Here is a 21,211-nt window from a genome sequence, read left to right on the forward strand (position 1 = left end):
AAGAGAGACATCACATAATACAACGAATCAGAGTCAGAAAAAAAGGTTTTGATAAGAAATTGTTTGACATAAATTCAAAACAGTAAAATCCTGTCACAAATCACATGGCATACACCTTTAGCTGTGTAAAGCACGATGTATTTTCAAAAATGTTTGACTATGGTTTTATGCTACAGAATGTAAACACTGCAACTACAAATAGCGCTTGGTGAGCATCAAGCATCTGTATATATTCTATTTTGTCACTAAATCAGGTTCAGCTTTTCCAGGAAGTCATTGGCCGTCAGCTGCTGGCAGTCACACCTAAAGTCCCTTTAGGTCCTTTCCAGTGAAAGTGCTGGAGGGACCAAACTTTTCTTTGGCTTTATGGAGGATAGAGCAACACATGACTCCTCCCTCACCACCTGATGGCACATGCTGCTTTGTCAAAACTGGCTATTGCGTATTTCATCATATGCACGAAGGACCAGCTGTGCCAGGTTATGGTTGCACGAAACTAAAGGAGAGCCATCCATCACTTTTATGAAGGGAACTTGATTTAACTTATAATTTACACAATATAGATTGAAATTGTAAAACGGAACGCATCACATGCCAAGTTAAAACTCGTTCAGAGCTCAATCTAAGAGAAGGGGTAAAGTGAAGAAGCCCTGAAACAAAAAAGAATTGAAAATAAGACGTGTTTACTCTCCATCTATCACTGTAATTAAACATGGTTCAGTGCTTTCGACCAACAGTTGGGCCCAAATTTCTCCAGTGGCTTACCATGTTGAGGGCGAAATGGGAACGACGGTGGAGCTGGAGTGACGGGTTGTCTGAAGGACAGACAGGAAAGCAGAGGGTATTAGTTTTTAAAGATCCCAATCAAGCCAGTGAGTAAAATATTTATGGTCTCTTTATCTGCGATACACAGCTTATGAAGACTTTGTACATCTAGTCAAACTGACAAGGAGTCCCAGGTGTGAGGCAGGGCATTCAAAGCTTTCTCATCTGAGCTTCTCACATGACAAAAGCACCAATCCGTTTTCTATTCTCCCCTTATTTCAGTTCTGTGATTCTCCTTGAAATTTTCCAACACTGCAGTTTTCCTTCCTCGCTTTGTGCTGCAGAGTGAGATACAGACTACTCTATCTGGCTTGCTGGTCCGGGCTGCACTGATGTAATTTCCTTTAGCAGTTCCATGAAAATCAAACAAGCCAAACAAGCCCAAGAATAGCATGGCCTCGCTGAAGTTTATAACAAGGACTCCATAGCAGAAACATCTGCCTCCAAATACACACACCCAGGTTTCAAAATGTCATTCATTGTCTGATATTTGCACAAAAGGAGTTGAATTTTTGCATTATGATTCTTCTAAAATGTTCATACACTGGACGTGTTTGGACAGGTTTTAAAAGATAATGTTTAAATATTTGGATTTATTGGATATAAATGGGGCCATTACATACCGCGGGGTCTGTCGGGAAACTTTGCGATTCTTCTAATGTACTTTTCTGAAATTGTAAAAGAGAAATAAGTTATTCAGTAACAGTACAGAAACTTTCAAGAAATAAATCACTTATTTATATCCAACAATATAGTAAATAAACCATTTGCACTTATAACCACCCAAAATATCGTCATCCCATATTTTTTGCAACCTCTCAGCCATTCCCATCAATTATTTATGACAAACCAGCAAGTAACAAGTAGAAAAGTTTGGATCTCAGCCAGCTTTGCATTTGCAGTTCATGTTTCCATAGCAGATGTCCAGTTATCACAGGAAGCTTAATGTGTTTTTAAAATACGTGCTTATTCTGTATTCTGGGCACTGTAATCTGCGTCAAGATTAGAGAATATATTGAGCAGGCTAAATGTTAAATTGTGATGCAACGTGTGAACTCGTGACATTTAAAAAAACTTTTTATAACATTTATAGACATTCAAGACGAAGCACTAAGATTATGAAGAGGAGAACAACTTCTTTATGTAAGTTTTCTTCACAAGATTAATAAGAACCGCAATGAAATGTATTACAAGCTGAATCACCGACGAGTTTCCATCAAAACAAAGCAGTACAAGAGAAATTTATTTCCCACATACTGAGAAACTACTCCTTTGACTGTCAGAAAAATGGCATAAAATGGAGATCTAGGAGCCAATTGGACATTTGCGAGAATGGTCTGAAACATTCCATTTTCTCCTATCATCATGTTTATGTTTAAAATAAAGTTTTAAAAAATCCAATTCCATTCGATTCAATTCAAAAATACTTTATTTATCCCAGAGGGAAATTAAATGTTGATGTAACTAATTTGGTCAAGGAGTTATTATAGATGGGGATGGTTGTGGGCAGGAAAGATCTCCTGTAGCGATCCATTTTACAACCAATCAGAAGAAGCCTTTGACTGAAGAGACTGCTTTCCAGTGACAATGTCATGAAGAGGCTGTTCAGGAATGTCCTTTATTTTCTTGGTTTTATGCAAAATCCTTCTTTGCATCATTGTCTCCAGAGGTTCCTGGTGCACTGAGAGGTATAGGAGCAACATGAAATAATACAACATACCCTGGAACCGTGCAGTGCTGACGTTGTGAAGCACAGGTTTGCTCCACGCCCCAGTGCCGTCTTTAGAAGTAGGCTGGACACCAAATTCATAGACGGTGTGCGGCTTGAGATTGTCAATGACCGTATCGCTGGTCGAGCAGGTCTGGTAGTTCCACTTCCTGTTCTTCTCACGGTAACGGACCGTATAGTGTCTGAGACAAAGAGAGCGAAGAACAGAACAAAAATCACACAGTGTAGGGAGAATGAGGAGAACCTAAGAAAACATACTCAGTCTGAAAGACATTTTGGGGATTTTTTTTCTGTGCTGTTTTGTGAAGTGGTGCCACTGCTGGACTGTCCAGCAGATAGTCTTTAATTTTTGACTCAGCTGAATCTAAAAATGGTACAGAGATTACGACAGCAGTGCTGTTTTTAGCATACACAACTAAAAAAGGTAGACAGCTACATGGGTCCACTGAAGTTAAAAACAGTGATTCCAGCCAGTTTTTGCCTAATACAAGCATCAAACGAAAACACAAACAAAATGGATCTATACCTGTTGGGGAATACCTTTTATCTGCATCAGGACATTTCATGCATATTTTCTGATGCCAACAAATAACTAAATATAATACACTAAAAGGTAAATTACCCCTTTGCTGTTTTGAATCTAGACATCAATTTCTTAAACTGGCTTTTACACGTTTGTGAGCCTTTTCACATTTTGTCACTTTAAAACCGCAACTTTCAATGTATTTCATGATAAATCAGCACATGATTCTGAAGTAGAGGCAAAGGAAAACATGGTTTTTCAAAACGTTTTACAAATAATCTCAAAAGTGTGGCATGCACATGTACTCGGCCCCCCCATTACTCTGATATCCAGTGCAGTGACTTGTCTACAGATGTAACCTAATTAGTGAACAACTACGTATAATTTGACCTCCGTGTCCAACTATTTTGTGAAGGCCTGAGAGGTTTCTCAAAGAACATTAGAGGTCAAACAGCAAGACTAGAGCTGCAAAATATTTCAAACAAAACCTTCATCATAATCAATGTTTCGAGTGTAACAGTTGCAAAGGACTGCTTGCACACAGGTTTTGATAGTATATGATATTTCAAATGCATGCATTCCTGCTCTAATCTGACCCTAGCCAGATGTATTTCGCTCCGCCTAGCTTCACTAGGCATTAGCTTTATTAAATGTGTTGCGGCTCTAGTGGCACGCGTTTTATGGACAGTGAGCTGACAGGAAGAGGGGGGAGACAGGCGGGTCAGAGTCGATCCCGGGCCGACCGCGTCAAGGACTAAAGGCCTCCTAACATGGTTCGCACTAACCCACTCCGCCACGGACGCCCGCATTCCCCTACAGGCGCGCCCCGGAAAACAAAACTTGCCAAATCCGGTCGGGAGAAGGGCGAAAACATCGTTTCCACCAACAAAAGCCTTCAGAGCCGTTCTCTGATGTTTCTTTAATGAAACATATTAGGTAGATTGGACAACACGGAAGAAATAGCAAGCATCAATGTTTAATGCTTGCTTCCTCGATGCGAGCCGCCATTGCTATCAAAACAGTCTCACGTCACGTCGCTTCTAATATCCACACCAGATGTACATAAATCTGAAGTAGCTGAGTTTGCTAAAGCTAATGGAAATGGTGGGAACATTATATAATTGTAAAAAAACAAATAAAAAAAATCATACAGTCCTAATGGAGACCAAGCCACACCCCAGACAGGCCATGGATGAATTTGTGCATAAGTTTACAGCAGGGTTCTGAAACAATACCGCAAGTTTTTAACACCTAACAGAGTACTATTCAATCCCTCTTCCTAACCTGGAAAGAATACGGCACCACCACAAAGTTACTAAGAAAAGTCCCAGAAAGGCCTGGTAATAAATACTGTTAATTAGAGAAGAAGCTTAGAAAGGTAACTTTAAGGAGCTATAGATATCTGCAGTTTAGTTGGGACACTGTCAGCACTGTTAGTTGATCACCCCACATAGCTGGACTTATGTTGAGACAGAAAACTTTTGTTGAAAGAAAGCCATGAGAAGTTCAATTTGCAGTTTACAGCAAGTCTTATAGTAAACACAGCAAGAATGGAAACGACTAATATTACCCTAATCACACCATGCCGACTGTTAAAAAGGGTGGTGGCAGTATCATTATGTGGGAGTACATTCTTTTAGCAGTGATAGAGAACCTGGGAAAAAGTTGATAGGAGGATGGATAGAGGGAAATATTGGGCAATCCTTGAAATAAAAATACGTTAAAGAGACAGCAAAAGGCTTGAGACCGCTGGAATCTCAACTTCCAGCAACTGAGGGTTTGTTATTAGAGTAAAAACATTTCTATTCTCAGATATTGGGGGAAATTCACATTATATTCTAAAGATGTCCAAGGCTCATAGAGGTATAAAAGCCTTGTAGCTGTAATGTAAGCCAAAGGTGGTCCTTGAGTCCGACTGAACCTAAATGTGTATCACATTGTTTAGATTGTTATTTGCAAAAAAAATGTTAACACTCCATAGCTCTGCATTACTTTCTGATGGTCTCCAGAGGAAGGTTGTGTTTTAGTAAAACCTGAATTGAAAAGCGTAGCGTTTCAGAAAGCGATGAAAACACTCACCCGTCTTCTAAACAGTCATTCATGATATTTCCTTCATAGGGCGTTTTCAGCAGCGTCCCCCAGGACAGAAGGACCGAGGTGGCCGTGACTGACCCAATGACCACCTGTAGAGGCTTCTCCAGTTCCACTTTGCCTGCAGACAAATCAGTGTAATACTTTCACATTCAGATCACTCAGGGTTATTTTGGAAGAAACCTTGCTGTAAACGTACCTTTGCACTGCTTTTTCACCTCATTGGCTGGAATAGGCTGGACAGCTACAACGTACTTGGGCTCAGCATCTAAACACAGGGGAAAACATGAGGTTGGGTTTGGATGATCTCTTAGACTTTACGGATACAATGATCCCTTCCAAACAATTTAAACACATGTTTACACTGAAATTGTTGGATTAAGGAGCAACGGCACCCAATCTTACCAAACTCTTTCTCATATGGCTGTCCGTTTTCAGGCAGATGTATCATCTGTCGGGAGAACATGCTGCTGCCGAACCCCATGATGTAGCCCTCAAGCTTGGTGTCAGTATTGGGCTGCAGAAACTTCATCACGATTGTGTCTCCTGTGGCGCTGATGCGGACTTTCATATTCTGACGTCTCACTGAGGAGGCAGTACAGGACACACCGATCAGCTCGGCATTATATAATTTGAAGCAGACTTGCTTATTTTGAGAACTTTTGCTTATCAATGAGGAACGAAATGGGCTAAAACCAAACCATAACATGATGAAACGGATAAATAGCGTCACATAATGCTCCCGGTGCTTTCCAGGAATTTACAGGTTCACTCTCTGCAACTTGCAAGACGTTTTTCAGGAAGTTATAGACTACTTTCTCTGATTGTGTCAAAAGCTTCCCAGAATTTGCAGAGTACTTTCCTCCAATCAAGGGATGAATTACTTTTCAGAACTTAGAAATCGCATTTTTTTAACCTTTATATGTATTTTTCAGAACTTACAAGGTACTTTCCTGGAACGTTCAAGATCTAGGCTTTTATTATGAGCTCACATTAATGGGGCGCATTCTACAAACTTACAAGGTACTTTCAAGAATTTACGTAATCCTTTTTGAAAAGCACATGGTAAGTTACATTAAAATATCTGGCATTTTCTGGGAAAGTTTAAGGAGAAATGACTGCTAAGTTCCATGAAAGCTCCTTAAAAGTAGCTGATATGGTCTGAAAAGCAACCTCTAACATTTAGAGAAGTATAGGCTTCATCAGATGATGTAAGGAGGCTTTATGCCAAACGGACAATCTAAACTCCTTCTCATATCATAGTGAGATTGTCTGGATTTTTTAAATGCAAATATAGACCTAGAAATTAGGATATTAATGATAAATTTGTCAAGAACTGCCACAACCTCTTAATCAGCACCCCCAACAGCTGTTTAAAAGAAAACAAGCAGAAAGATAAAACTATGACAAGCAGAAATGTTTGGATCCCACCTGAAATACAAAACCATTATCCCAGGTCAGGACATTTATAAATGATTGGTAGTGGAGTCCATGACTCCCACCCTCCCTCCCTATATCAATGGCTCAATCAATCAATCAATCAATCAATCAATCAATCAATCAATCAATCAATCAATCAATCAATCAATCAATCAATCAATCAATCAATCAATCAATCAATCAATCAACCAACCAACCAATCAATCAATCAATCAATCAATCAATCAATCAATCAATCCAAGCAAGAACAAAAAAAACATAACATTGAAATGATAGACAAGGAAATACTGGCTTAAAAGGATAACAAATTGTGTTTAATGACCTGCATATTTATAGGTTCAGTTATTCTGCATTTAATCACTTCACGCGTAGCAAAGGACTACATGCGTTCTGCGAGTGTAAGAAAAATAAGTTGGTCAGATTCCTCCCTTTAAAACAGAAGACTACCGCTATGAAAATCATATCATGTAATCATAACAATTGGAGATGTGCATGTGATTTATTTGGTGGTAAAATTAATGTCCTGTTTCAGATTTTCATCCATTCTCCTTTGATGAGTCAAATGAGGCCTGTGGTGCTTTAGATGAGCACATCACTAACTCACTCATCTGGTTGAAACGACCTGTCGACAAGCTCTTGGAGTATTTTTGGTTGGTCAGCCTCTCCTGGGAAGGTTTAGCACTGCTCTATTTCTTCTTCACTAGTGTATAATAGCTCTTACTCTGGTTCACTCGAGTACCAAAGGATTACCAATGTTTTTAAAGCATTTCCAGACTGGACTTCTTTATGAATGCTGATTTTTTTATAATGGCTGTCTTGATTTTTTGTCTGTGTTTTATGTGTGAATTCTGAGCTGGTGTCTCACCAAAACTTCATTATGGTTACATAATGACTGTAAAGACTCTTGATTCTTGACTGATGGATGACAAAGACTTTCTTTCTAATCTGTTATTGAATTTCTTTATATCAAAGCAGTTTGCGTTACTTTTAGCCTACAGGTTCTTTTTAAGTGATTGCTTCATGCCAGATAGTGGATAATAATTGGGACTGGGTGAGAATAAAATAAATTTTGAAACAATATCTGTTTCTTTTTTAAATTCACGTTTTAACAAGAGGGCCAATTACTTTCCAGAAAGAGCCAAATTGGTTTGCATGTTTGTTTCCTCTCTATAAATGAATTTCAATTCAATTTCAATTAAATTTTATTTATTTAGCACCAATTCATGAAACATGTCATCTCAAGGCCCTTTACAAAGTCAAATTCAATCATATTATACAGATTGGGTCAGATTACACAGATTGGTCAAACATTTCCTATACAAGGGAACCAGTTTAATGCATCAAAGTCTTAACAACCAGCATTCACTCCTGGAGAAGCGTAGAGCTACAGGGACAGTTGTCTGCATTGTCCATGGCTTTGCAGCAATCCCTCATACTGAGCAAGCATGAAGCGACAGTGGAGAGGAAAACTCCCCTTTGACAGGAAGGAAAAACCTCCGGCAGAACCAGGCTCAGTATGAACGGTCATCTGCCTCGACCGACTGGGGTTACAGAAGACAGAGCAGAGACACAACAAGAGAGACAAAAAAGCACAGAGGCACACATTGATCCAGTAATCTGTTCTATATTAGATGGTAGTAGCGGGTGAGCCGTCTTCTCTGGAAGATGTCACAGCTAACAGAAAGCCAGACCAGGTGTACCTACTATGAAGAAAAAAAAAAGCGAGAGATCAAAAAGTTAAAAGCTGAAATGACGACAAGCAATGCAAGACAGGGTGTCTGCCTCACGGACCAAAACTGGGAGTTGGTTCCACAGGAGAGGAGCCTGATAGCTAAAGGATCTGCCTCCCATTCTACTTTTAGAGACTCTATGAACCACCAGCAGTTTGAGAGCGAAGTGCTCTGTTAGGAACATAATTTATATTTGGATAACTGGATTTTGTATTTACTGAGGTTTTCTTTATCTGATATTACAATTAGCTTAAAGGAGCAATAAGCTATATTTCACCACTAGGTGGTGCTTGAGCACTATCTGTAGACCAAAACAAAATCCAGCTCCTCCTTTCCCTTCTCACACCTCGCCTTCTGTGCACATTTTTGTACAGGACATAAAACAAAATAGCATCACCTTTCAGAGGAACATGTCTAGAGAAGAAGTAAGTCCTTCATAACTTCATAATTCTGTTAGCAAGAGAACGTTTTGATCTGCTGGGGCGCTCTATGCCATGTTGCTCTGACAGTGGTATTTTAGGGGCATGTGCACACACAGTCCGGCCTGGCGATGTAAATAAAAGACTGGAGAACAACTCAGAGAGCTGCGGTGTGACTTCATACATTAGTCCATCTGAAATATTACCTTTAGTTCTTGACATCGTTATTTTTTAGTTCTTCCTATCTAAAATATTGAAATTTTACTTATTGCTTCTTTAAGGATCTAAAATGTTTGAGTGAGATAAAATATTGAAAAACAGAAGAAATATGTAACGGAACGATTACCTTTTCATAGCAGTTTAGGTAACGCAGTTACTGAGGAACACAGACACTAACATGATAGACAACTATGCATATGCAGGCCTGAAGGTGCGTTCACGTTGAGCGAGAATGTGTCCGGCCGAGCAACAGATTTACATCGTATCCCTGTGAATAAGTGACACATGAGAGCCACGTGTCGCAAAGCGACGCTAAGCGAGGCCACAGTGACAATTCTAGCAATGCAAAATGTGCAATTTTGACGATTAAAGAGAACACAAAGCGACACGACACCTGCGATAGTTGTCGGAGTTGAAAAAGCTGAACTTTTGTGGGTTGTTGCGCTGCTACAACCAATCAGGAAGTGGATGTGACGTGGAGTGAAGGACTGCGGCGGAGGCGAAGCTGTTTACATTCAACATGGAAGACAAGCTGGCGGTCTGTGGTCGGCCTGAGTTGTTGCCTGAGTTGTTGCTACCAACGCAAGTCCAGAAAGGAGCAAGCCTGGAGAAGAGTGAGTGGTGAGGCTGCAGTGGCAAAGAAGTGAAAGCGTCACTACATAGCACCATTGTGCTGCTGTATTTCTGGCTTGTTGCCCGTTGTGCAATGGCGCATTCCTCAAATGACATCGTTACTAAATTTAGAACAGGCAGTACCCCTGCGTCGCGGCCATCCTTTGGTCGAACAAACTGTGTTGAGTGGGGTAGCAGACAGCTCTCTCCCAAATATAATGGTAACAACCAAACACTGCTGCTTCGGTGACTCTCCATACGGCCATCATGACCATATGAAAGGAGTTTTTTTTCCATTCCCTTTCCTAAACCCCGAAAGAAAGCAGAAATGCCATTGCTTGGTAAAAGCGTGTAAGCATGAGGGCTTTACAGTTCAGCTGTAACTATATTCAGTTTATTTAATCAAAATGGGTCCTTTTACATGATCCACTCATGCGGGTCTATCTAGCAACAAAAACACAGCAGACAGCTGTGACAGACTCAGGAAGGGGGATTTTTGGTTTCAGCATTTCACCATTTACTTTCTGAGAACGGGTTATTGAGGGATCAATTGAGTTTAAACTGACGTGATTATCCTTTAGCCAAACAATCTGTTCAAACAACCCGTGCCGATGTGTTAGATCTTCAGTTTTCATCCACTAACCGAATGATAATGTGACGACCCCTCTACTTTTTCTCTGCTAACAAAAATAAAACATCTCTATTTTTATGTGTAGGTGGTTGGAAATGAGACGGAGCAGAGTGGATTCGTTCTCCCTGCTGTGTGCGCGTGTCTCCCGACACAGTGGACGCAGATTCTGGCGAGAATAACTCAGAGAACCAGCGCGATAAATCCATGGAGCTGATTAACGTTAGGTGGAATGTTTAGGTTTATGTTTTTGTTCGGGAGAACAAAGCAAATGGCTTGGCTAGGCCTAGCTAACATAATGCTGGAATGTGTTCGCTACCACACAGCCCAACCATACTTCTAGCAAAAGAAAACCTTACCTTTCCACTAAAAAAATGCTACTTCCTCTCGTAGTTGCTCCCCCCGGAGCATGCACGCCGAAAGATTTCCGTAATCTCACACTTAATTTTCCATAAACTATTTTGTTGGATTGCAGCTTTCGAAAACACGTAGTATTGCTGTGCATTCAGGCCCGCCATACCAACATTATTTGCTTGGGTGGGTTTTTAACAAAACCTTGACCTTGGTCAGGCTTGATAAAGCGCTGTACTGGTGCAAGACATTTACTAACCCATGCATATATTGCTCTTATAGAAACGTATTAGAGTTGTTTTTCAAAAACTGAGGTAGAACTAGAAGGCTGGGCACAAAGCAGCAGAAGCCGTGCACTGCAAAGGACTTCAACTGCAGCTGACAACGCCAGGGGAGCAACAGCGGTCCAGAAACAAACAGCAGGTGTTGCGCTCGAAAACCAATCAAATTTATAGTGTTCCAAAGCAAAAAGTGGTTAAAAAACAGCACTTAAGGCCTCGGATAAGCAGATCCCAAAAACACAGCCACACAAACAGCTGACATGCAGCACGAGCAGCAAAGACACACACAATGACCTGCCCAACTAGAAAGGCGTCTGTCCCAGTCATCAAACATCAGTGGTGCACTCCGATCAGCACCTGGCGCACGGACAGTGGGACCGTGGAACACCATCTCACCAGGATTGCAAAATGGTACAAAATAACTTAGTTCATTATTTTGTTGTTTACAGTTCGGCTTAGATTTTTTTGAGTGCGCAGCAATAGATTTGCTGTGCGCCCTGAATCCGGATGCAGTGCGCGATTGCGCAAGCTCACAGCTTAGAGTGATCTCAACCTTTTTTGGCACAAAATGTGAAAAAAATGAGTCTCCTTTGTCAATTTCTTTTTGCCTCTGATAGAAAAATTGTCACTTTATACCAGATGTTGAGATAAAAAATCCAAGAACTGAGAAAAATTAGATTTGACAAGGGGCGAGAGTTATAACTGAGAGCTGGCTGCAGCACATGGAAAACAATAAACTTGCAGGAAGGCTTGGATGCTAAATGATGAGTTGTGGACCTAAAGTAGTTTTGTTCATTGTATTTCCATCACTTCTGTTTCCTTTTATCGTTATCTTCATATATATATATATATATATATATATATATATATATATATATATATATATACATGCCTGGATAAGGATCTGCACTGTGCTCTTCTTAGCAAATGTCCTTGGCTCAGACTGCAGGTCTGAATGAAATAGTGGAACTTTGTATTAGCGGCGCTGCCAAACGCTGCAAGACGTGGAGAAGGGGGAAAGCCCTGGATTTAAAAAATACCATTGTTGTTTTCCAGCTGTGTTTACTATCAAAGCGGCATTCACTTTAATTCTCCCATCAATTTGTCACGTTAAAACACGACAGGAACTGCCTTTTAGGGCGAGAGACTTCAAACACATGAAGCGCCAAGAAGTAGCTGCCAACCTGTCCACACCTTGGCAATTGGGCCCACACAGCATTTAGGTTATGTTCTTGCTTATCAAAACATGTTTTGAATAATTTTCTACATGAATCCAGAGTTCTGGAAATTGATTTAGTAATTCACAAAGAAAAACAGCCACCAGATAAACAGCAATGATATGGTGGGTGTTTGGTGGTTAAAAATTTAAAGAAAGGGGGATACAATCCTAATGGAAACAAAACAACCACGAGAAAACAAAATGTGACAAACATCCACAGAAATAACTACAAATAATCAAAGTAATTATCAAGATCACTTTGTTGTGCCTCTTTTAATCTGCAGTTCTGGAAACAAGGATCAAAGGACAACATTCAGAACTTGTAAAAGCACCCGTACCCTTTTGCCCATTTGTCACATTTCGCTGGTTTTTATAAAGAGCAGATTGACGCAAAACAGTGCATATTTGTTGAGGTTGAAATGTTCACACTCAAGTGTGAGCAATTGCCTTCAGAACACACTGTAATTAGAGCCCAGCTGTTGTTGTTCTGTGAAAGCCTCACAGGTTTGTTGGAGAACATTAGTTTACCCACGTTTCACATACCAAAAGGTAAGGTAATATAAGAATTACAATGAAATCACGGGTGGCTAGCCAACATATTGGGGGCTCCTTGTTCAAAAATAGAATAATAAATGTGCAAACATAGGGCTGGACGATACAGAAAAAAAGCATATCGTTAAAGTAGAAATCACATTGATCGATTTTGATAATTAACAAATTCAAAACATATATTTTAAGTGCTGCCCTGACCATTTTATGTTGTTGCCCTGACCTATTTTTATATAAAGAACACAAAATTTAAACTCAACCCTTTATTCAACCAACTTATTACCAAACTGCAAGTATAAAAAACCCCAAAACAAAACGCTGAACTCTTTGAAGGCGGAAGAGCTTGGTGACTGAGTGTTGTGATTGGTTGGGAGGATATAATGACTGTAATCTTAACCTACATGATAGGCTAGAATGCAAAAGGAAGGAAAACTGATGTATTGAACTTTTTATTGACCCTTTCTTTCTATCATCGATATATAGTGTTATTGAATTATTGTTCAGCCCTATGCAAAAGGTAGCACCAGTGCGAACTGACTAAATGTTACATAAATAATAGAGAGCTGCTACAGTCAAAGTATGAGGTTTTCCTCAATGTTGCTGTTGTTATAGCAGCCATCATGAATGCAGAAGTCAGGTATCATCCTGTTGCATCCTACCGACTTTAGGTGCCGTTTCAGTTAAATTTTCCGACCCGGAAGTCGAGAATGCCGACAACTGAGGACAAATGGAGAGCACTATTCATGGGATATGGTCAGTCACACCCAGGGCGAGGTGGCCAGCGATGCATGGGCACGGAGCCGCCCTGCCGAACTGAAAAGAGTTATCACTTTCTATGTGAACTGAAGTTGTTTAGTTTAGTCGTTGGTTGTTGCAAACGTGCATTTAATGTTTTAAGGTTGTGCGTCATGTAAACGTAGGCTCAGAATATGGCTGCAATAGCGTGCAATGATGTGTATTTGACATTTAGTATTGTTTCTGGAATATTTATTCTAATCAATGTGCAACATAGTTTTTTCTACTTTTGTTCCATTTTAGTAGAGTTATGGCCTTGCCTCCCCACTCTGCATGACACGCCCCTTCTTGTTTGTTCCCCTAAAGCCGGGCCTGCCCTTAGGATAAACAGGGTAGACAAACCCTCCACCACGTTAGGATGGATATTCAATGGAGGGGTGGCAAAACATAAAATGTAGTTGAAATATGTTTTCTATCCAATCTGACTGAGTGTTATATATCTTTTTTTATAAGACCTACAGCCATGATTGCGTGGGATGGTAGTTTTGATTCAGTGAGACTGATTACTGAATGCATTAATGTATTTTAACCATAATATAAATCGCTATACTCCCAAAAAAAAAAAGAACAAGTAATTGAATTAAGAGAATCCAACTTAATTTATTTAGTTTATAAGTTGCCAAGTTAAACCACAGTAAATAATTTAAGTTGGGTTAACTTAATTCGATTACTTGTTACCATTTGCAATTCAATTTAAATTATGTGTTGAAAAAAAGAATTGCTGCACCCTGAAACCTAATCCTAATGGTGAATCGTGGTGGTGGCAGCATCATGCTGTGGGGATCTTTTCTTCCAGGGTCTGAATACAAATTAGCATTTATAAAAACTGGTTATAAACCATGGATAATTTTTCTTCCACTGACAATCATGCGCCACTTTGTGTTGGTCTATCACGAAAAATCCCAACCAAATACATTGATATTTGGGATTGTCATGTGAAAGAATATGTAAAAAAAAAAAAAAAAAGCTCATGGGGTATGAATACTTTTGCAGAGTGCTATTTGCACATTGGCACCCTGCTTTGAGTCTAGGGGAGATGGACCACCGAGGTGCAGTAATGGGGCGTCTCAGGTTTCTGTGCTGGGAATGAGGAGGTGGAGGAAGACTTGGCTCTCCTCACCGTGGAGATAGAGACAGATGTTTGACGGTGCTGCTATGTGTAGCAGTCACATTCGGTTAACGGCAATGAAGTGGGAAACTCTCTTGGAAACCCCATGTCAGTCAGGGAGAGATGAGGTTTTGAAATTATTTAGCGGGCGATTTAACGACACATGACCTGACCTACTTAAACCCTGATGGGAATAACTGGAGCCCAGCACCGAGAATATCTGCTGTAACTCAGCACACGTCTCTCTTTGACCACATCCTCGGATGGAATAATGACATATCCTGGCTCTAAACGTGGACATTGCCTTAAATCCTGGCGGAAGAAAGTTGTGCCTAGGATTCTCATACTTTACCTCAAACAGTTTTGCGGCTCCCATGTGAGTCTCTATCACCATATCACCACCCCAGTGTCAGATTCAGCTGCGAGCAACAGCTGTTTCTTCTTAACCTTGTAGGGTTGCTTTATCCCTCTTCTCCTTTACTCGATCACTGCTGCCCTACATGTGTCTGATCATCACACGAGGCTCTGTTTGGTCTGGCATGGCTCTAGTTTGTGGACTATTTATTGTGTTAGTCATACAGCACCTTACAAAAGTATTCAAACTGTTTTTTTTTTTACCCCCACATTTTCTCGCTGTTCAACCATAGCCTTGAATATATTTTTCAGGGATTTTATGTGATAGTGCAACATAAGGTTACACAGAGATGTAAAGTGCAAGTATAATTAGGTTTTCACATATTCAGAAACATTAGGAGAGAGTTTCTAGCCATCCCTCTTTAATTAACAACTCAAGTTTAATCCCGGTAGATGGTAAGGGTCAATGAACAGGAGTTCATCCAATCAACTCTCACAGACTTCCTTGTCCCTGCTAGATAAAGTACCCCCACAGCATGATGCTGCCTCCACTATGTATTAGGATGATATATTTAGAGCGACATGTAGGGGTAGAACAGCTCTATTTTTTATTAAGACTAAATTACAGACGGATAGTCTTCTCTTTACTGCTGGCTCATTCACAGACATTTTTTGGGCCAGGTGCTCAAGCCAACAAAATAAGCATATATCATCAAATTTGTTCATGACATAACCCCCGAAGCATATTAAGATATACTTAACTTACCCTACATACCTTAATCAAATAGGGTAACTCAAATGTAATAAAAACAAAAGATTGAGGAAAACAGTGCTCCGTGCGATGTTTAAATATTTTTTATAGCCTTAGCCTGCTTTAAACTTCTCCACAACTTTATCCCTGACCTGTCTCGCGTGTTCCTCAAACTTTACGATGCTGTTTGCTCCACAATATTCTCCTTACCAGCCTCTGAGGCCGTCACAGAGCAGCTGCACAGATTACACACAGGTGGACTTTATTCAGTCCTTAGCAATCACCAGGCAACCTCTGAAGACAATTGGTTGCACTCAGAGAAAAGGGGCTGAATACTATTGCACGCCACACTTTTCAGCTCTTTATTTATATATAAAAAAATATTTAAATCATGTATAATTGTCTTTGTATTTCACAATTGTATACCACTTTGTGTTGATATTCCACACTAGATTCCAGTAAAATATATTTGTGTTTGTGGTTGAAATGTGACAAAATGTAGAAAAGTTCATGGGATAGGAATCCTTTTTGCTAGCCACAATTAGCCTTTAACCAGATACTATAAAACCTCTATGGGACATTGAAAAAAAATAGTTAAAAACTTAGTTGGACGTTCCTTATACTTTGTTGCAGAATTATGTCAGGGATGTATGCATAAATACATACATATCTAACCTAATTACGCTATATTTCTAATTTGGACTGCCATACAATGACGTTGCTGATTGCTTGGCAGACGCCACCGTTATGTTGTTTCAACACTTATGAGGTCCTGCGGTCTATTAAGTAAGGCGCACTTAAAAGTATCTGGTTTGCATACTTTATTCTTACCTTCAATGTTACAGGCTTCTTATAATACTTGTTACTTTTATTTGAAAATGTTTTTGGATGACTACTTTATCTTGAGTGAAAACAAATCAATATATTGCTACTCTTACTTAAGACACGCAAAACCCAGAATACTTTCACAATATTGTATTTTTTATTCTTTGACCCACGAGCAAAGGCATTTAACCCAGATAACAAAGCCAGAACACAAAGAGCCTCTTAAATCTTGCAGCCAGTGCTGCACACTGATATTTGTTTCCAAACCAACTTTAACCTAGCAGGCACTAATACAGCTTGGTCAACGTTTCTGACTGCTTTTTACCACCTCACCTAGAAATGCACTTACTGGCACTGACGCCTTCAGAGGGCTGCAGAGAACAGAGTTGGGAAAGGAAAGCTTTATCACAAGTACTCACATGTGAGAACTGAGAAACTACAGTAACAGGACAGTGAGACAATGTGGAAAACATTTGTGGAAACTGTGTCTGCTTTCCAAGAATGTAGCAAGAATCCTAATCAGACAGAGAAGGCTTAATATGCTGTAATCTACTTCTTATGGAGAGTGTGTTTTATGGTGTCCTACGAGGCGAGGTGGATAAGAAAACACTGCATAACGTCTCATCTTCCAAATACTTAAAAAAAACGTTTTCAACTGCTTAAACATTAAACTAGAAAAAATAAAAGCACATGCATGCAGATATCATATAAAAAGTACTAGAATATAACATATAAATGTAGAAATACTACAATATACCAAATAAAAGCTTAGAAAGTCTTCAAAAGGTCAAACAGAGACAGAATGTTTGATCGTATTTACCTGCAGTTACTCTAACTTGCATCCAGGACGACGCTCTCCAGGAATACTGACACCTCTGATAAAGATCTCTAAGGAATCCTTGAATAAATAATTTTTTTTATTGCAGTAGCATAAACTCAAACTGAAAGGCTAAGGAAAGTCCAACCTTCAATTTCAGCACATTTATCATCAGTGCAACATCTATTAACACCCCTGCCTTCAACAGACCCTTTTGGCCAATGGGACGATAAACAATAAGCCTTCCTCTAAGAACATTTCTCAAGCTTAATGTGTACAGAGAGTGGGGATCTTTGATCATTTCTCTTTAAACCTTCCTCTCATGCTCTTTTCTCATCCTTCTTCAGCTCAACTCAGAGGTTTTTTTGCAACATTTTGGTCTGGTTCTGAGATGGATATCACAGAAGGCCGATTCTGTGCCTGGATTTGACCATTTGCACATTTAGGACCATTAAACTGCTGAAGGAAAGACCATGTGATGACCCATTTTTAGTTTCCCGTGAGAGGACGCCAGATTTGTGTGAAAATTCTCCTGATAGTTCAAAGAGTCCTTGATGCCACTCTGTCTAACATGGATGCCAGAGCCTTTGGATAGATCCTACTTAGCTTTCCAGTTATTCAGCCTTTGTTTCTTGCCAGATCAGTCTGCAATGTTTGTTGCTGTAAAGCTCAATCTTCATCTTTCCATCTGGCAAAAATCACACAGTTCTGGTGAAAGACTCAATAAAAACTCTGTAAAGTTTAGCAAAAGGTTTCACTGTTGTGATGGTAGCACAAAAACAGACTTTTTCCCTGGAAAACGGTTCATGTAGATAACGTGTAATGGTTGTTCTGGAGACTTTTTTACCACTCTGCTCCAGTTCTCCAGCGGTCAGCTTTGAGGTTTTGTTTGAAACTCTCTTACCATCTTCTCCACTGTAAACGATGGGAAGATAAGCTTGGTTCTTCATCCAGTTCCATGTTTACCGCGATTCCAGTGAGTTTGAACTTTTCCATTGGTGCTGTCTGAGCCTGGCCAAATTTAGTCTAGCAGACACTTTTTTGTGGCAATTTGTTGATTTGTGAAAACCATCACACTGTTTTTCTAGTCCAGCCTTTTACTTCCAACCTGATCACAGGAGGACTTATTTCCCTCTGGTTTCATTACGGGAAATGTGGATAACTTATATGGAACTGTCCCAAACATATTATAACAATAGAGCTCACAATTCTTTAAAAAAAAAAAAAAGACAGATTTTCTCCTTTAGAGTTTGAGTTCAACAGAATCAGAAAACTGAATGTAGCCAATTTAATATTTATTTCCATTTTTTGGTTTGGGGAGAAGACAACCAGGGAACCTAAACTATCCTTCATGGACGACTTATATTTTTTGCTTTTCTAAACATAGGCAGGTGTAATGTTTACAATGAAATGAAGTTATTTACTTCTATATGAATGCCTTCACCATATTTAACAGTAACTCTCCATATTTAAATAGTCCTTTCTGTCTTCATTTATCAGCAATGCCAACATCTTTCTCGCTAACTACATTATGTCACGATCCCCAGGTGTTTGTTTCGGGTTCCTGGGATCATGGGTGCTTCAGTTATTCACCTTTTATTATTGTTTATTTAGTCAATGGATTTGGCTCTTGTTCTGAGGTCCGTCTGAGAGCAACTTGTTTTGGTTCTGTGTCTTTAGATGGACAGGAGACACGCCCCCTCCTCCCACCCCCTCCTTCACATCACAGTGTCTGTCCAGCTCCACCCATTAGTATTTGTTGTGTGCTGGAGGACATTGTAATCGACAACCAAACATATTGGCTCCATCCGAATACCCTTAATTATAGTTCCTAGCTGCTACTCCTTGACTTTTCATGGGGTCAACAGTAAGAACTCTATTGTGGGGAGGAAACGAGTTTTGGATCGCTGTGCCAATTTCAAACAGCCTTCAACCCCGACGTCATTACATGATGGAAACGCACATGGATGATTCTAGTCAAATCCGGGCCTACAGCCTTCCGAAAATGAACTACAAAGTGTTTGCTCTCTGCCCTCCGGCCATTTTTGTTAATTTCCACAAGGTGGGCTGTGCTTATTCATCATCGTCACGCAAAGAATTGTGGGATACGTTATAGCGTTATATATACCGGTAAGGGACATTGCTATGTTCCTAGGCTAAATTAGCTGTGAGAGGAAGCATAAAGGCTCCTTTCCCTACCTCCTTCCTTATTGACTGCACTATTCGGACAGCACTTATCATGGCAATCGCTGACGCACTTCCGCTTTGGCTACAAAATTGCACAGAGAAATAAAAACGGCGGATTCGTGAAATTGGTAAGCCGGAAGTCTGTGACTTTGTTTAGCAGTTCCACGGCAACCACTTTGATGAAATTGTTCAAAAGACGCGATAGAGAATAGAGAAAACTGAACGGCTTGAAAAATATGACCCAAACAGAACATAAAGAAATCCATGCATGTCCTGTAGAGACTATGTTAAACATTTTTTTTGCATTTATAGAGACTCCAAGTACACAACACAACAAAATGTGGATCTTGCATGATAGGTCCCCTTTAAGTCCTAAAAAGTATAAAGTAAACCAACTATGAGAAAGACAGCTTTAAAAGTTTAAGAACCAAGAGAAGTGCATCGGCTTCATCACATGATGTGCGTCACCTGATGCTGCTAAGTCAGTGAGACGGGATCAAACTAGTGCAGGCATAGCTCACCTCTGCTCCTGTGGGAAGTTGAAGGAAGAGACTGAACCATCCCAGTGAGGAAAGTCGTGAGGAAAAGGAGCAGAAAGCAGTGTGCGTGCTGATGCATCTTTATCACTCTCTGGTGTAAATGGCCTGCAGGGATCTGAATGAGCTCAGGGGTTCAGTCCAAAAGACAGACGCTGGGAGAAGTTTATGCTTCTGCAGCCGAAATCCAGGCGGCTTTCCTGAGTGGCTGAACTTCTTCTTTGGATGCTCTCAGTAACAGTGCAGCTCTCAGGACTGAGAGCGGGGATGCTGCAAGCTGCCTCTGCTCCATCTATAACTGTAAAGGAGGAAGGGGATGGGCAAAACTAGGCACACCCACCGTCCTCACACTCCTCTCTCTCTTTCTGCTCTCATTCTGCTCCTTAAACATGTTTCACCCTTATTAATTTCATTGTTTGTTCCACATTAGATTAGGGATTACTGGAAGTTGAGAAATCTGGTTAATCATATTTGCACCTGTTGTTGAGCAGATCAACAATTGTGGCATATTTGTGCATTATTACTGTTAAAGTAAAGTCATGGTAAAGTAGTTCCAACCTATCTCTAACACTGTCCACAGCACCTTGTGACAGTATTCTAACACAAACTTAGACTCCAGTGTATTTTTTTTTCTTGTTTTGATTTTGGTACAACAGCAAAAAGTGGAGCACATTTTTCATAAGCAATAAAATCTCTACAAATGACAATCTAAACAGTGCAGCGTGGAAATGCATCTTGCCTGCTGCAGAAAACTATTACCTCAGCATGATGCTATCGCCTGCCCTTTTTCTTTGTAAAAATGGTGTGCATTCAGGGTTTGTGTTAGCTTTTCATCAAAAATAGATTGCATTGGTTAAAAATTGTAATTTTTACCAGAGCATCTTCTAACACATTTGCACTCATTCTACAATGGCTTTTTTTACGTGTCCTGTCTAGCTGTGTAGCACTAAGAATTGCCGTCTTGATGCCAAAGAGAGCCCAACAGGTTTACTATGTGTGAGGTTTGTCAATAAGAAAACTGCTCAATGGTTGTGAGGAGCCAAAGACCCGCCACCCAGGGCACGGCACTGAGGCAGACCCGGGGGGAAACCAGAGCCCCAGGCGTCCAAAAAGATCCCCAGAGTGTGGGAGCCCAAGAAGGACCAACACAGGGCTGCCTCCCCCATCCCAGAGAAGAGCAGAAGAGAGCCCCAGGAAATGCTCCAGCAACCACAGTGCTGAA

The 21,211-nt window shown here is 40.2% G+C and overlaps 1 protein-coding gene across 1 annotated transcript; it reads right to left on the minus strand.

The window, feature by feature from the left end:
- Positions 1-1,440: 1,440 nt before the first annotated feature.
- On the minus strand, positions 1,441-20,256 carry LOC118563821 (target of Nesh-SH3-like). The gene is made up of 6 exons (XM_036139748.1): positions 19,975-20,256; positions 5,574-5,753; positions 5,368-5,436; positions 5,157-5,289; positions 2,546-2,736; positions 1,441-1,493 (listed from the first exon to the last, which is right to left on the minus strand). The coding sequence occupies exons 1-6, from the start codon at positions 20,069-20,071 to the stop codon at positions 1,441-1,443; spliced, it is 723 nt and encodes a 240-aa protein (XP_035995641.1). The 5' UTR covers positions 20,072-20,256.
- Positions 20,257-21,211: the final 955 nt, after the last annotated feature.

Source organism: Fundulus heteroclitus, chromosome 7 (assembly GCF_011125445.2).
Source record: "Fundulus heteroclitus isolate FHET01 chromosome 7, MU-UCD_Fhet_4.1, whole genome shotgun sequence".
NCBI lineage: Eukaryota > Metazoa > Chordata > Actinopteri > Cyprinodontiformes > Fundulidae > Fundulus > Fundulus heteroclitus.

Coding starts and splice junctions, on each gene's coding strand:
- LOC118563821 (XM_036139748.1), bottom strand. CDS start 20,071: ATGCATCAGCACGCACACTGCTTTCTGCTCCTTTTCCTCACGACTTTC. Junction 5,754..19,974: donor AACTTCCCACAGGAGCAGAG/GTGAGCTATGCC, acceptor CTGCCTCCTCAG/TGAGACGTCAGAATATGAAA. Junction 2,737..5,156: donor AATGACTGTTTAGAAGACGG/GTGAGTGTTTTC, acceptor TCTTTGTCTCAG/ACACTATACGGTCCGTTACC.